At 41.1% G+C, this 17,388-nt stretch overlaps 1 protein-coding gene across 4 annotated transcripts in view; it reads left to right on the top strand.

The window, feature by feature from the left end:
• SAMD12 (sterile alpha motif domain containing 12) overlaps positions 1 to 17,388 on the top strand; it is a 184,396-nt gene that overhangs the window by 74,247 nt on the left and 92,761 nt on the right. For all 4 annotated transcript variants that reach the window (XM_059865685.1, XM_059865712.1, XM_059865693.1 and 1 more), the window contains exon 4: positions 9,085 to 9,225. In XM_059865685.1, the coding sequence (XP_059721668.1) occupies positions 9,085 to 9,225 (141 nt within the window). The remainder of the gene's footprint in view (positions 1 to 9,084; positions 9,226 to 17,388) is intronic.

Genomic DNA, 17,388 nt, shown 5'->3' with positions numbered 1-17,388 from the left:
TGCCTAAATGCTGTGTGGCAGTTAGAGTAATCAGGAGGAAGAAGGGATGGCTGTCCCCAGCAGAATGAGTCAGATGGTCCCCAAGATCTCCTTCCGAGGCGTGACTGTGGTGGGTTGATCTTCACTTGACACCAGGTGCCCCCCAAGTCTCTCCTCTCCTCTCCTCAGCAAGGCGGGGGAAGGAAATAAGACAGAAAAACCCTCGTAGGCTGAGATACAGGCAGTTTGCTAAAATAAAATGTGACATTCAGGCAAAGGAAAAACCCCAAAGATTTAATTCTCTACATCCCATCAGGAAGTGATGTCTGGTGACTTCCTGGGAAGCAGGGCTTCAGCACATGTAGTGGCTGCTCTGGAAGGCAAACATTGTGAAATAATGAATGTACTCCCTTTCTCTTCCTATTTCTTAGCTTTTATGTCTGATCATATGTCATGTGGTATGTAATATCACTTTACTCAGTTTGTGTCAGCTGTCCTGGTTTTGTCCTCTCCCAAGATTTTGCCCATCCCAAGCCTACAGGTGTGGGGGAAAATGTTGGAAAGACAGCCTGGATGCTGTGGGAGGGAGAACTGCTCAGCAGTAGCCAAAACACTTTGTTCTCAGTGGCTTCCCAGCTGCTGCCACAAAGCACAGGCTCTGAGGGATGCTGAGGAGAAAATGAGCTCTGCCTCAGCCAGACCCAAAGCTTGAAAATAATGTAGGATTTTGCTTATAAATGGATTGTCTTCTGTGTGATGTCAGGGATTTCCCAGTTCCATTTGGGTTAGTCACTTCAAGAATGATTGTTGGGGTCTTTTGGTGTGTATGTTTGTTTATGGTTTTCTTGTGGCAATCAATGATCCCTTTTTTCTGCAAGAAATCTGATTTTTGTAAGGTCCACCATTAGGAGTTACAGCAAAAGTTCTTGTCTGAGTTTGCTTTAAAGACTTCAGTCAATTCTAATGCTTTCCAAATCATCTTTCCCTTTCCTAATCTGTTCTGTGTAGAAGCTGTACATTATAATATATGAATGTATTTTTACTCCTGAATGAATTAACAAGACTTGCCAGCAAGAACGATCTAACGTGATTTTTTAAAAAATTAATAAAGAAATGGGATATATAGTGCATAATGTGATGCACAGGGAGCAACATTATATTAACTAGGAATTGAAGAACTGCATGTCCTGCTGATGCTGAACAAAACCAAATGTGTTGACAGATTCACTCACTCCATCATGAGCAGGAAAGACCTTGAGAATGTTTATTTGAATAGGGGGACCATAAATCTAGCACACAGGTACCAACAAACAATAGTCCTAGGGTTTTTTCCTAAAATATATGATGTGCAATATAATAAAAGCTCATCATTATATGTCATTATTATGTCTCTATATAGCTGTAGATAATATATAATTTTGTATGTTCAGGAAGTAGGGTGGCAGATGTATGTACAACAAACAATGTTGATTTATAGACTGCCTGCTAAAGGTTTACATTTATCCTTAATTTACTTTGTGCGTCCTATTGGGTCCTTCCTGAGAGCACTAAAAATGGTTGTCTCACATTTTACAGTACGCTTGAAAAGTGCTGTAATATGATTTGTGCCTGAATTTATATTTCAGAAGGGAATTCAAGTTATTACTATTTCCTCCTATTAAAATCATCAGGTGCTGAATATGTTCATCTGAAAAACAGGACCATCTAACAGTCTTTTACTCAAGACTTGTAAGAAATCAATATAGTTCCCATCAGTACAGTAAATTACCAACTGAACCACTTCCAGTAATCATGATGCACAGTCTCTCATTAACCCCTTCCCTTCTCTGTGTTGAGATTTGTATTCTAGTATTGTCTTAGAACAAAGATATTTTTGAATATATCTGTAAATCATTAGACACTAGAGTAATTAATTCATTAATTTCAAAAAATTTTATAACTAAGGCTCTTAGGTATCTCTAGCAGTTCTGCTTAAGACCTTCATTAATGATCTGGACAAAAGGATTGAGGGCATTCTTGGTAAGTTTGCAGACAACACCAAGTTGGGTGGGAGTGTTGATCTGATGGAGGGCAGGAAGGCTCTACAGAGAGATCTGGACAGGCTGGGTTGGTGCTCCAAGCCAAATGTATGGTTCAACAAGGCAAAGTGCCAGGTCCTGCACATGGGTTACAACAACCCTACCAGAGAAGATTCATATTGGATATTAGGAAAGATTTTTTGCCAAAAAGGTTTGTCAAGCCCTGGAATAGGCTGCCTAGGGAAGTGGTGGAGTCACCATCCCTGCAGGTATTTAAACGGCATGTGGGCATCTCTTAGGGCATGGTTTAGTGTTGGTCTTGACAGTGCTGGGTTACTAGTTGATCTGAAAGGTTTTTTCCAGCCTAAATGATTCTATGATAGAAGGATGTGTGATCCCACAAAGTACGCAATTAAATACTTCCTTGGAAATGTGTGGGTACGTCAAGAAGCAGGAATTGCTTGCTTTATTTATGGGAGGAGTTGGGAGTCAGGAGAATTTCAGTTCCAGAGAAGGATTGTTGTCTTCAACTTATTTTCAAGGTACCTGGACTCTTTTGACCTACTTGGCTGGAAGTATCCACCAGGGACAAAGAAGCATACTTTTAAATTGCAGTTCCTAAATTGAATATTCCAGATCCATGCTCTGTTAACTCACTGTCTTTCAGTGTTCTTACATGACTTCACCATTACCACAGGTTTTTTGGTTTTGTTCAGTAGCACAAATCCAGTGTGGCTGTGACTGAGGTGATGTGCATGCCTGAGCCTGTGTCAGAAGCACAGCATCCTCCAAGAGAGAGGCCTGGGGAGAAGCAGCTGGGGGCAGCTACCTGGGAGACATCCTTGGGAAGAGGCAAGGAAGACTGAGTGTCAGAAAAACATCTCCTAATTGAAATTTCAGAGGCCATCATTGAATGGGAGATACATAGCTCAAAGGACTGTATCAGAATTAAGAGAATAGAAAATGACAGTGGTATATGATAGAATATGGTGGGAATTGGGAAAGGCAGCACTAAGGTGAGAGGAAGTTACATCAAACTAAGTAATCTGAGTTAAATAGCTTGACAGATGCCACACTGACATCTTAGTAAGTTTGTCAGAAACAAATTTAGAAACAAAGCCATGTTTTGGTTGTTGCTAGTTTTATTTTTGATAACACAGCTAAGTTAAAGATTCTGTTGAGTTACTTTTCTTTCATATTCTGTTCCAGCTTGTGGTTCGGAAGTGTGGAGGAAGGAAGGATGGGATGGTGCAAGAAAACTCTGAGCTGAGAAGGGCTTTATGGAAATAAACTTGTTTTATTGTAGATTTATTGCCAGAAATAAAAACAGCCATCACTTCGTCTTGTCAGAACTATAAACAGACATCATGTTGAAACAAGGGATGCAGATGATATTCAGAAAGTGCCTTTGTTTACATAGCTGCTTCTTTGAGTTTGATCAGATGTTTATTGACCAGTATGACAGTGTTTTCTTTGAGAAACTCTATTATAGAATGGATGTCATCCAGATCCAGCAAATAATGAGTGAGAAAGAGAATCATCTTTGATGGTGCTAACAAATAAAAGCGGGTCCAAAGCTAGTTTGATACATGAGCAAATTGATACATGAGCCTTCCTATGGGTTCCTGTGCTTCCCCTGGAAACATACTGGAGTCATGGGCTTCTTCCATTCATGTGTCTTAAAGAAGGTAATTCTGTGGCTTCATAGAAGTTTACTGATTTTGTTAATAGGATGCTGGCTCAGATGTTGGCTCAGATGTTGGAGAATTTCCTCAGGTGGAGATCTTTAATATTCTTCAAGGTTAAATAGTCTTCTCTGCTTCTCCTGATCCCTATCATCAGAAACTATTGTTCCTTCTTCTTTATTTCTGTGCCAGAATCCCTTGTGTCTCCTGTCTATTTAAGCTGGTCCCCAGCTGAGATTTTTTCATCACATCAGAAGTACCAGTAGGTGCCAGTAGCAATTTTGGGAGCTGCTTAGGCTGGCAGCTGCTCTTACGCTAGCAGGTAGATCAATAAGGTGTTTTTGTTATGGTAAGTCTGATGAAAAATGAATCCATTTTTACTTTTGAAGCAAATAAGTCTTCCCTGATTTGTGACATATTAGATATCTGAAGAGGGACAAAGAGGATGGGAATGCAAGTTGTAGTTTGCCAGGGGTCTCCATTAGTCTTAGAGCTAAAATGATTAGTAAGACAAATCAGATCTAGCTGCCTTTGCGGAAATAGCTGTAGATTTGCCAGAAGGCATTGGTGACAAAGTGGCTGATGTGTCTGGTTGACTAGTGATGAGACAGGCATGAGGAGAGACAGGGTCTTAAATTCTCATGGGAAAGGCAGAAAATGTAGGACTGTAGAAGATCTGATAGGTTATCCAGAAAAGCATAATGAAGTCATACCAAGTTTGCTCTGAAAATTTGATTGATTTCTGGTGTGTGCTGTTTCTTTTAAAAGATATTTCTGAACTCAGCATCTTCAGTTGTAATCACACCCATTTGTTCTCTTTTCAAATCAGTTACCTAACATAGTCAGGGATTATATGTATTATATGTATTTATATATATAATATATATTATATATGTATTCAGCCCAATAGTTCTTCTCTTTTCCCAGTGTTCATCTCCCCCCACTGCCATCATGAGGCTAGTCTCATTCTGTAGATGACTGTTTTTTTCTTGCCTCCTCTCATAATTTTGCCATTCCTCACTATGAAATCATAGCCTCTTTCTCTGCCCATTCTTGTTTGCATTCTTTTCTGAGTATATGATGAGAGTTTTATACTTGTGTCTCACCAGCACCTGAACAATGATGTTTATGCCTGTGTCTCTATCATGGAAATTTCTTACATGATATGTCCAAGGCAACCAAGAGCAGCCAACAATCAGGCTGTTTAAGCAAGAGGAAAGCTGTGATCAGTCTATTTCAAGTAAACACAAAAGCACCACGTTTGAAAAACTGGATAAACCCACTACTATCTATTAACTAAGAATAAAATGGCATTTGCAGCATTTAAGTATAAACTTGAAAAATTTTTCATCTTACATAATTTAGGGGCTTAGTAAATCTCATTTTCCTATTTTTTTCAGGTTTTACAAGTAAGTAAACTGTAGATCTTGTCTTGACAATCAGGTATACCTTTAATACTGTACTTGGAAGACAAGGTGACCTGTCTTGGCCATATTTCACACTATCATTTGTTCCTACTTGTGGTTTATCATTTTCATCAGCTTTAAATTACTCATACTTTTTGTCAGGGTTTTGTGTCAGATCAGCCTCTCACTAGCTATCTGCTCTTGTTTCCCTGTATTTCTTCAGTTCTTTCCACATGTTAAATAAGCCCTTTCTTACCTTTCCCTTTGCCTGCATTGCAAGTGTTCTTTCAAGGCTTCTTGTGAGGTGTCCCTCTGTGTGTCCGTAAACTGGCACTTGGGGGAAGAGCAGTAGGATAGACCAAGGCAGGGAGGGCTGAGCATTTCTGATTAGGTACAGCAGTCTGTGCTGCCTTCCTTGCTCAAGGGCCAATGCCAGCCCCACTGGACCAGTGCTTATACTCATGCTAATGTTCTGTGGCATGCAATGTTTCTCCCTCCATTCAGATTTTCATCTAATCCCAGCTTGATTCAATGAGACCTGTAGCAGCTAAGTCATATTAGAAAGAATTAGGCCATCAATCTATTATTAAGCTGGAAAGTGTTTTATATTTTGTATTTGCCCTCAGGGTAGCTCAGAACATTCCACGGCTGATCTGCCCTGAGTATGAGAGGGCTGGGGTTTAGGTGTTAAAAGATGTGTACAGATACTGAGGGCGTTGTGGAGTTTTGTTTAAAACATTTGGTTTCCAGCTTTGCAAACTAGCCTGAACCAAGGCCTAGGTGTTTGTCACTGGGACCTTTATGGTTCTCTTAGTTTAGGTGCTTTTGAAAAAAATGTCCTGTTTGAAAAAAATGTACCTGCTGGGCAGGTAGCTACTACATCTAAGAGGTAGTGTCTGTTCTGTAGTGTTGGGAAATTTTCCTGCAATGGTAGTTAAGTTCATTCTACTTGTGTCTGAGCAAAGATCAGTGTATACTCTTAGAAAATGTATAGAATAGAACAGTGTATACTCTTAGAAATGTCCTGCTTTTGATAATATATTATATCTGCACTCTCTGAAAATTAAAAATCTACCCCCAATTTTTACTTTATAGCTGTCTCTCTGTTTAACCATGTTGCTTGATAAAATGGCCATCTTTTGTGTATTAATTTCCTTTGTTAATCTTAGCTTTTTAAAAGAAAATAGGTATTTAGATCAAGATCCTTCATGCAGGTTATTTCACAAAACAAATGATGTTGGAAGGCACCTCTGGCAATCATCTACTCAAAGCGGGGACAAGTGCGGCTCAGGACATGGTCAAACAGGTTTTGAATGCTTCCAAAGACAGAGACTCCACAAATTCTCTGTGCTGTTGAACATCTCTCGATGTTCAATAGCACAGAGTTCTCAGCACAAAATGATTACTCTTTCAGATATGCATAATACAGGAAGTAAGACAGGGAAGCATCCAAAATCATTAGGTGATTGTCAGGATCTTGGTCTTAGTGACTAATTGGCTTTAGTGACTGGTCCAGGCACTAAAAATATCTTTTCAAAGGCATGATTAAGTGTCAGAATGAAAATTATTCCACTTGTGGCTTGGATGTTGTTGTTCTAAGTGTTGAAGGGGAAGAAGGTATGAGGAGGGTTGAATTTTCACAATCAGGTCCCTTAGTGCATTCCTGAAATGCCGCATTTGGATGTTTGCTTTCTCACCTCATCACTGCCTCAACATGTCACTTTGGATTTGGTGCAAGAAAGGGGTAATTTAAGGCAATTTGTGCAAGCTGCTACAGAGAATATGAGTCAATAGCATCCTGCTTTGAGCCTAAGCTGCAGAAGAACTGACATGCCAAGAGTTGAAAAGAGACTCTCTGTTTTGTGCACACTCAACTTCCAAAGGCAGTGGCTGGGGTAGAAAAACGATTTGAATGTGAAGTAAAGAGTTGCCCAGAGGAAGGAAAGAGTAATGACTGTATCTATGGCCAAAAAGAAGTGGAGGGCATTGGAGGAGGTGCATGACCTCTGTCTGTCCTTTCATATTACTGTTGCTGACTCCCTGCCCTAAGATGACATATGTGTTGGCACTCTTTATACTGGTGTCTTGTATTTTTATTTGCTTTCAGTTGCTAATTTGACATTACAGATCATGCTCTTGAACTGGTGTACATACTTTATAAATTGCTTTAAGATATTTTAGTGTGATAAGACAATATAAAAATTGAAGTCATTATTGCTGCCTTTATCACCAGGAGAATTCGACAGCTGGCATTGATCTGCAAGAGACTTAATTTCAATAGTTTGTTATTACATTAACCCTTAGAATTCTTCTTGTTTGTGATTTCAAAGAAAGGTTTCCTACTCAAAAGGTCATCCTTTGTAGTGTGTAATGTTTGAGAGACACAGAAGGGCTGAACATCTATGAATGTTGTCATTTTTATCTGATCAATAACATCTTGCTTTATTAATAGTAATATCCCAGTATTTTACATTGTGTCATATCAAGAACTTATGGAACTGCTTGTGAGTAAAATCTAGCAGTTTGTGAAAGGCATACTGCTAACTCCTTGGTTTGGGGCAGATATTCTGTGCCCCTTTAAATTTTTGGCATTTATCTTAAATTTTTTAATTAAAATAATTATAAAAATTCTCTCCTCCTTGCTAGTTTGCAAGGAAAGACATTGAATAAGGGCCTTATCTTACTGTATTGAGTAACACTTTCTGATGAGCTAAATTGTACCATTCATCCAAAAGCCACAGTAATGGTAGCACAGAGGCTGCTGTGCTGCAGAGGGAATAACTTGCTCTTTGCTATCTTCTTCTGGTTTCAGAATAAGGCCTGAGAAGTCAAAGAAGGGATTTTTCATAATTAAAAAACAGAGGAGGTAAAAAGTTGAACCTATTTAAAAAAGTGAACCAAACATGTCATTTTTAGGGTAGTATCAATGTAGCTCCAATTTGATTTGTTTTTATTGGCCAGGGCACCTTTAGAAAGCAAATGTGTACAGTGGCAATCAGGAGTCAGTAGGGGGCTGCACAACACTCCTCCCTGTACTACCTCACAGCAGTGGGGAAGACCAAAGAAAGTAAGTTTTCATTTTCTTCCTAGGGTAAAATTCTGCTTGATGCTTTGGTTCTCTGCTTGTTTAAGTAATTCCTTATTGTTGGTTCAGCCAGTGTACAGCCTTGCTCCTGTTTATTTATAGCACAGCCATGCCCAAAAGATGGAGTCAGAGTTCCACTAGCAAAATCGTAGATTGTTTGATTTTTTTTAACATCTACAGTCTGCCTGGGGCTATGTTTCAGCATTAACCTAATACTAAAGATAAGTCACAAACTGGGAGTGAATGCCTGCAAAGACCATAGGCATATGTTTTTTTATAGTCAGACAAAATATTTTTTTTTTGAATGTTTTAGATATAATTGATAAGAAATCTCTGGGGTTTTTTTTCCATTTTTGCTGTGATAGTTTGCTGTTAAGAGGGATTTGGAAGGCTGAACTGTGAAGTACAGAGCCATCCTGGGAAATGGTGCTGCTAAACTATAGACATATCTGAATTGCAACAATATTCATCACTGATATAACTTAAATTGAGTTAATTTGTAATACCCACAGTCGTTGGTTTTCACTCATTTCTTGACGTGATGTTTGAAAATAGGTGAGAGTCTATTTAGGCACCTATGTCAGTTGTAGACTTAAAGGGGTTGTCCTACCCATGGGAGACCAACTGGTCCTTAAGGAACAGCAACTGGTTGTCTAAAATGACACAAGATACCTTTTTTACATGCCTGTATCTCACAAAGCACCAAAACAATACAGAAAAACAATAGAAAGGGGGGGAGTTGCACATAGGTCTCTAGCTGTAAGGGAGTACCTAACAGATGGAATAATATCTGCTCAGAATAAGGTATTTCAGGGCTGAGAATTCTTCTGTAGTGAATTATCATGTCAGAGTGAGCTTATTGCAGTAATGGAAATCCTTGGGTGATTTTTCTTCTTGGCTTTTTCTTCCAGGCCGTGCTTTGCTGAGACTTACTGACAAAAAGCTTGAACGAATGGGCATTGCCCAGGAAAGCCTGCGACAGCACATTCTGCAGCAAGTCCTTCAGCTGAAGGTGAGAGAAGAAGTCCGAAACCTCCAGCTGCTTACACAAGGTATGGAAAATAGTTTTGATATGGACAGTTACTGAGATCAGATAGGAGAAGTTTGCCTGAGGGCATGAAAGGTGACTTGATGTTCTTCTACAAGAAATGATGCGTGAAAGTGTCTCAAGGATTCCACATGCTTTCCAAGGGGGGATCAAAAGGTAAAACAATGCATAAATAAATAGAGATGTTAAGCTGCCTGCTTTGTGTGATGAATAGGCTCCATCTATCTACAATTTGATGGTGGTCCTTCTTAAGTGTCTGCTTATTAAGATGAAAATAATGATGTATATAGGGCACAGATGGAGGGCTTACTGTCTTTTAAAGCATTATCCATTTTGCATTAATTGTTTACTTTCAGTGTTAGATAAAACACAGTGTTCGATGAAACACTGTCGTTTCTGTCACCTGTTTTATGGTAAGAGCTGTCAGTGGAAAATTACCTGTTAGACTGTTTTTTGCAGATGGCTGGTTCCTTCTTCACGTTGCAGTAATTTTATTGACTTGAATAGAGTTGCTTCTAATTTTTGCTGCTAAGAATAAACAAAGCTGGGCTTAATATTAGGTCTAGATTAGAAGACAGAGAAGAAGAAGTAAGAAAAAAGGTTATATATATTTTCCAAATGAGGTTTAGATGTTTTATGATGACTTTTGGTGTTAGCTCTCTAGTAATGGCTGTGGTAACATGAAAGAAAAGCAGTTATTGTGGCAATGCTGTAAAGGAACATTTAGACATCCTCTACTATATATCTGCAATCCTTTCTCAGTGTTAAATGTTGTTTGGTAGTTCAATGGTATAAACCACATACTTCTGTGGTGTTTTGGTTCAGTGCCTGTTGTATGTCACACAGAGTTCCTCAGCACATGCAGTGTATTTTTAACAAAATGTCCTTCACACATTACATTATGTTCCTAATTAAGCCTTGCTCACTGTGCTCACAGGGAAAACTCCGATTAGTTGAATAAGCTGCATTTTATCTGAAAGAGCTGAAATCTCAACTGAATTGTTTCTTCAGGCTTGGTGTCTTGTGGATTCTGATGCAGAGTTTTAGGGTTCCTTTGTTTTTCCATGAGCTGTTAATAGAAGCTCACCTCATCTTGTGTCATGTCATGCTGAAGCATGAATGCCTTCCCCAGATGTTAGATCTCTTTTTTTTCCCCTTTATTCATTCATCCATTATTTCTACATCCTTTTCTTCAGTGTTGGCCAGGTTCTCTCTTCCACCGAATCTGGAATGTTACTTGAGAGTTTGATGGACTGCAAATTTCTGGTCATCCACCAACACTGTTATGGGCCTGCTTATGGAAGTTGGAATTTGATTGATATGGGACAATGAAGACACATTAGCTATAAATTTGGATCAGTTGATCACTGCTATCCAGATAGATTCCTGCATAGACTCGTATGTTACATTGAGAGCTATGTATTTCCTGTGATGTGAATTGTTTATCTCTGGTTCCCCTCTGGACACATAACTGGTGTATGACTTGGGCTCGCTTAGGCAGCAGTGACTCCCATTCCAAGGGATTCAGGGCAGCACCCTTTGATGCTGCATTCTTTGCCCATGCAGTTGAGGATACAAGTTTGGACTTCAGTAAGAGAAGGAATAAGCATGTGCTGGGCTGTGAAGGACAGATCAGCACTGGATGCATGGATGTGTGTTTCATGTAGTCTCTGTGCCGTGCAGAGGGAATGTTCTCACATACTCTGATCCCCTAATGGCAAGGCAGTGTGTGCTGTGTGAAAGGCAGCACAAGCTTGACAAAAAGCTGGAGGTCTGCAGCTCTGGCTGCCTTCTCCCACAATGGTGTTGGCCATTGTGCTGCACTTCAGAGCCGCTCCAGTATATCCTTGGGGAAATGGCTCAGTCTGAGAACTTCTGTCAGAAGAATTTATTCCTTGCTTTGCTGGGGTCTATTACAGTGTAACTGTGTGAGCCACCGCCCAGATGGTAGTAGGGTGGGTCAGCTCAGAGAGACAGAACATGCTGCATTCAAAGCTGTGATTTTTAGGGTTGGGTGGCCACTGGCGTGACCACCAGCCACAAGAGCTTGTGCTTGTTGCCCTGTGTTCCAGAGCTCAGCTGGGCATGACTGTGTGAGGGAGCAAGAGCTCTCTGTCCTTGCAGGGAGGAAAACAGTGGCGCTAATCCAAACTCATATCAGTGAAACAATACACAAATACCATTTTAATACACAAATCTGTGAATGGACCTGATGGACTGTAAACATCTTGTCTGAAAGCCAATAATCTTCATGTGTTATTGGTCCACCAGGGATAATATGAAAGCAGGCATCTCCCAGGTGAATAAAAACAGAGTGCTTGAGCAGACTCTTTCTTTCAAAAAGCTAGGGGAACCAAAACTCTGTTTACTTCCATCTTCCTAAATAGAGCTGAAGTTATGGGCAGAACAAGAGTTTATAAGAACATTCCCCTGTGCAGAAAAGCCATGTTCATTCTTTGATTCCAGGGTGGGGGAACAGTGAGTGACAGGATGACAGCAGTTCTCTGGTCCCTTATCACCTCATTGTCCACCTTCAGTGGATAAGCTGGAGTGTGTGTCCACTGTAAGTGCTTGATGGAAGTGCTATGCTTAAGATATTATTTCTCAACCACAGTACAACTTGTAAAGCTCTTGGTATGTCAGTTGTTCTCTAAAAGTGGTTCTGTCCCCATTCCCAGTTTCTCCAAACTGTGTCCATTCATATTCTTATTATGATTTATATGTTCCTGATCCAGGTTACTGGAATAGTTTTTTTCTGTAACTTTGTTTTGTTTTGTTTTGTTTTGTTTTGTTTTGTTTAACACTTGGAGAACATTTTTCCTGTGAAAAGCTGTTTCTGCCCTTTGGAAATTGCACTCACAAAGTCCAGATCACACTGTAGCTATTGCTATGCTGTGCTTTGCTGTCCTCCAAAAAGAGGGGAGGACAAGCCCTCTGTCTCTCAGTGCACAGCTCAGGAGACTGTTAGGTGAAAGAAGCTGTTAAAACCCATTTCTGAATTAATGTAGCACACAAGCTGGGTTGCAAGGAATGAGGTTCTAATTCAGAACCCATTGATGTCAGCAAAAAGGCTTCCACTGACTTTAGTACATACCCCAGTTGAAGCCGGATCGAACAGGGAAAGTTTTAAAAGAGCATTATATAATAGTTACCAGATATTTTAAGTGGCTTTGTGTTCTGTTGTCTGCAGAGAAAGTTAACCTCATTTTTAAAACTCAATAGCATTCTTTTCTACTCCTGTTTCAGAAAGTGACTTAAAACCATTTCATTCTTCTTCATTCAAGACACACCATCCAGTCTCTTAAAGCCAGAATAGTATGTGATTGTGTAATTGAAGTCTTGTCTTGAGTTTTAGGAAGACTTTTCTTTGGAGCAAGAACTGCCTGATTGCCTGATTGAGGCTATTATTGGTAGAAACACTATTCCAACCTCCACTAGGATAGAAGGGCACAGGCCCAACTACTGATCTGTGCTTTTTTCCCCAGACTTAGTGATGTTGAGGAACTAATTTGACAAAATATCTTCCAGTGTCTCTTGGGGAGAGCTGCACACTGTTGGAAAACCATTATTACACTGTTATCACTGTAAGCCTGAGTTGAAAGATCATTTTTTTATAAAAAGCCTTACATAACTACACAGAGAAGGAAGAAGTTATTCTGAGATTTTTCAATGTGAGTCCTGCTTTGGGCTAGCAGAGAAGAGACTGTCCTCAAAGTGGTACAACAGTGCTGTGTGTGTTTCTCTGCAAAGCATCCACATACAGCAATCTGCTCATAGGGCTGAGCTTGAGAAGCATTTTTGGATTTGGATTAAATGATAACCTGCATTTAGGGTGATGTTAGGCCCCCTTCTAAGTTCCTCTCTGAGTTTCATATAGGGCAGAAATGCTACTTGATTATCCTGCCAGGATAGTAGTTCTCCTAGCAAAACATGTTAGAATAAAGCTTTGTGCCTCATTGAAAATCATCTCAGCAGTTGATACCTGTTGAAAATATTTCTTCACTAAGTTTTCTGTTCATCCTGCACTGACACTCAGTTACTGAAATACACATGTGCCCAATGGGAGTCACAGTAACACTGATTCCCTCCCTCCCTCCCATTTCCAGCATAGTCCTATTCAACATCTGTTAAGGTACCCTAGCACTGTATTCTTCCAGAAGCGAAATTAGAGGGCCTTCAGAGTTGCATCTCATCTGCATCTAAATTCAGGAGTGATGTATCCCAACAATAAAGAAATCAGGCAAAAAATGCCATAAGGCCTGCATGGATAAATGAGGAGCTCCTGGGCAAACCCAAACACAAAAAGGAAGCCTTACAGAGACTAGAAGCAAGAACAGATAGCCTGGGAGAAATGTTGAGAAAGTAAGAAGCAGGAATCAGGTTAGGAAAGCTAAATCTCTGATAGAATTAGAGCTGGCCAGAGATGTCAGCAGCAACAGGAAAATCTTCTATAGGTGTACCAGTGATAAAAGGAAGACTAGGGGGAATGTGAGTCTTCTCTGGAAGAATATGGGAGATATGGTTACCCAGGACATGGAGAAAGCTGAGGTACTCAACAAATTTTTTGCCTCAATTTTCACTGGCAAGTTCTCCAGCCACAGAAGGCAAAGGCAGGGGCTGGGAGAACAAAGAACCAGTTGTAGGAGATCAGGATCAAGGAACCTGAAGGTGCACAAGTCTGTGGGACCTGATGAGGTGTATCCACTGGTCCCAAGGGACAGATGAAGTGGCAATGCCACTATCCATCGTATTTGAGAAGTTGTGGCAGTCCAGTCCGGTTCCAGTGATGGAAACCCTAATTTTTAAATACAGAATAAAGGAAGACTGGGGAAACTACTGGGTGGTCAATCTCACCTCTGTGCCCAGCAAGATCATAGAACAGATGTTAAGGAAACTTTTCTGTCCCACCCTTCTCAGGCAGTCACACTCTTGCTACCAGAGATTTCAGTGCTGGAAGCAAAGCCCCTCTACAGTGGGTGTCTCCAGGCTGATGTGTGCACAGCTTGACTCCCTACACACACACTACTCTCACAGGCAAACAAGGATTCCTTACCAGCTCAGCCCAGGGTTTCCCATAGCAGAGTCTCAGATCACAGAATTCTTAAAATAGCTTTATCATGGTACAGCAACAAAATAAGCTCAAGCTGCTGCTTTGGAACAAAGGAAACCCTGGGTTTCTGTATCCTTATGATACAGAGGAAGGTCTGGGCTCTTCCTGCTGAGTCACTGGCTCCTGCTGTGTCTCTGAGTCAGCTGGCTGGTGCCACAGGTCCCTGGGCCCTTTGCTATGCAAAGGGTGGGTGCCAGTTCTCAGCCTCTTGCCTCAGGCTCCTGCCACCCAGAGCTCAATCTGCAGCTCTCACTGCAGCTGCTCACTGAGCTACCTGTACTGAGTGTATTCCTTAACACAGATCTTTCTGGAAACTGTGCTGAGGCACACAGGAAGTAAGGAGGGGATTTGTGTCAGCCAACATGGCATCACTAAGTCCAAATTGTGCCTCACAAATTTGATGGCCTTCTATGATGAGGCTGCAGAGCTGATGGGTGAGGAAAGAGCAACTGGTATATTTAACTGGATTTGTGCAAAGCATTTGAGACAGTCCCACATGACATCCTTTTCTTTAAATTGGAGAGACATGGGATGGATGGATGGATGGATGGATGGATGGATGGATGGATGGATGGATGGATGGATGGACATGGTTTTGATGGATTATTCACTGGATAAGGAATTGGCTGGATGGTCACGCTGAGAGAGATGTGGTCAATGGCTCAATGTCCCAAGTGGAGACCAGTGGTGAGGGTCATTCCTCAGGGCTTGGCATTGGGACTGGCACTGTTTGACATCTTTGTCAGTGGCATGGACAGTGGGATCCAGTGCACCCTCAGCAAGTTTGCCATAGACACCGAGCTGTGTGGTGCTGTTGACACTCTGGAGGGAAGGGATGCCATCCAGAGCGGCCTGGCCAGGGTGGAAAGGTGGGCCCATGCAATCCTCATGATGTTCAGTGAGGCCAAATGCAAGGTCCTGCAGCTGGGTTGGGACAATCCAAAGCATGAATGCAGGTTGGGTGGAGCATGGATTGAAAGCAATCCTCAGGAGAAGGGCTTGGAGTGTTGGTTAATGAGATGCCCACCGTGAACTGGCAATGTGCACTTGTGGCCCAGAGAGCCAAACATGTCCTTGGCTGCATCAAAAGCAGTGGGACCAGCAGGTCAAGGAAGGTGATTCTGTCCTCTGCTTTGCTGTCATGAGACCCCACCTGCAGTGCTGCATCCAGGAATGGTGCCCTGAAGAAGAAGGACATGGACCTGTTGGAGTGAGTACAGATGAGGACCATGAAGATGATCAGAGGGATGGAGCACCTCTTCTGTAGAGACAGACTGTGAGAGTTGGAATTACTCAGCCTGGAAAGGTTCAGGAAGGACAAGACTTTACATCAGCCTTCTATAGTACCTAAAAGTGACCTACAAGGTGCTGAAGAGGGACTTTTCAAGGGCAAGGATAGGACAAGGAGTAGCGGCTTCAAACTGAAAGACAGTAGGTTTAGATAGTATATAGTATATAAGGAAGAAATTCTTTATGTGTAGGTGGTGAGGTACTAGAACAGGTTGCCCCGAGAAGCTGTGGCTGCCTCATCCCTGGAAGTGTTCAATGCCAAATTGGAATCTGGTCTAGTGCAAGTTGTCCCTGCCTATGTCAGGGGTGTTGGAACTGGATGACCTTTAAGGTTCCTTCCAATCTAAAATATTCTATGATTCTATAACTGAGCAAGTAACAAGTAAGGGCCTTGTGTTCTAGTGTTGGGTCATTGACTGGGTTTTAGAGGATCTTTGTAACAGAAGCATTGCCTTCAGGATATGTGTGGTGAGCAAGTCAGGACCATGAAACCCTCATTTACAGAAGTGTTTTCCTAGGATTTTGGCAGCATTATCAGCCTGTTAGTATTAAAGGCTGGCTTGATGAAAATTTGGAACCCTCCCACTCTATCAGAAACATGATGCCACTTCCTTTTCGCCCTATCTGCTTTGTCCATATGGATATCAGAGCTGGGAGGAACCTGAGCACTGTCATACCAAGTTTCATCACTACCATGTGAGATTTATTGTCATTTTCCATAATCAAAACTTTAGAGTACTAGACTCAGTCCCATCTTCTGATTTCCCACATAATAAGACCTTTCTTGCTGTGGTGGGTCCAGTAAACAGCATGAATGATTTGGAGTTACAAACCTGACTGAAAAGGGGCTTGAGTGGTCAGAAATTTTGAGAATATGGGAACTTGCCAAGCACAGGACTAGAAGGTCAACTTGTTAAGAGAAAGCAATTGCAGCTTGCTGTCCCCCTCCTGTAGACTTTATGGGTCCTGTGGTGTCTGAACAGTTATTGCCTACTGTCCTTCAGGTTCCTTGAAGAAATGTTGCTTGAGATCAGCACAATTCTTTGTCACCCCTGCAAAGAAGTACATTCTGTGTAGTATATTCTGGACTCAAGATTTTGGCATCCAAGGAACCTTAGTTTCATATACCTGTGGTGTTTCAAGGCCTGCAGCATTTGAAATCTCGACTGTCTTCTTATCAGACATCACTTCTTTTGTTTTCATTTTTTTGATCTTACCTTTTTCTTTCACCTAACCCTGAAGCTTCCAGCTAGTCAGGAAGGGCCTTTCTTCCCGGAGCACAGAGTACTATGCAACTATTTCTTGCATATGCTGCATGCATGGCATCTGTCTAAGGCACAGAAAAAAATACTTGCTTTTTCAGAAGAGCTTCAGCAAGCATAATTCCCAGCCAGTTTCCTTTGCTCTGCGCTCCTGTTACGCTCCAAAATGTCTGAGAGACCTTGTGAGTTGAACACAAAGTGTATCATGAAAGCACTGTCAGAAATTACCCAATAACAGTGGTTTATCCCTTGTCAGAACATGAAAACTGTGTTCCAGAACTCAGCATGATAAATTGCCTGATTACAGGTAAAGAAATCTTAACCTTCTTCTCAATATGGGTTTATTTTCACTAAATGTCCATATCCCTTTTACTCCTTTCTATTATATGTCCTTTTTTCCTGTACAACTGCGGGAATCATTGCACTTGTTCCTAACACTGCTTTCTAGGACTGTAAAATGACTTTGCCACCCATTAGACTACAAAAGAGCAGTCTTTGTTGTATT

The sequence above is a fragment of the Haemorhous mexicanus genome, chromosome 1 (assembly GCF_027477595.1).
Source record: "Haemorhous mexicanus isolate bHaeMex1 chromosome 1, bHaeMex1.pri, whole genome shotgun sequence".
NCBI lineage: Eukaryota > Metazoa > Chordata > Aves > Passeriformes > Fringillidae > Haemorhous > Haemorhous mexicanus.
The sequence above is the reverse complement of the archived record's forward strand: the minus strand, read 5'-3'. Positions and strand labels throughout refer to the sequence as shown.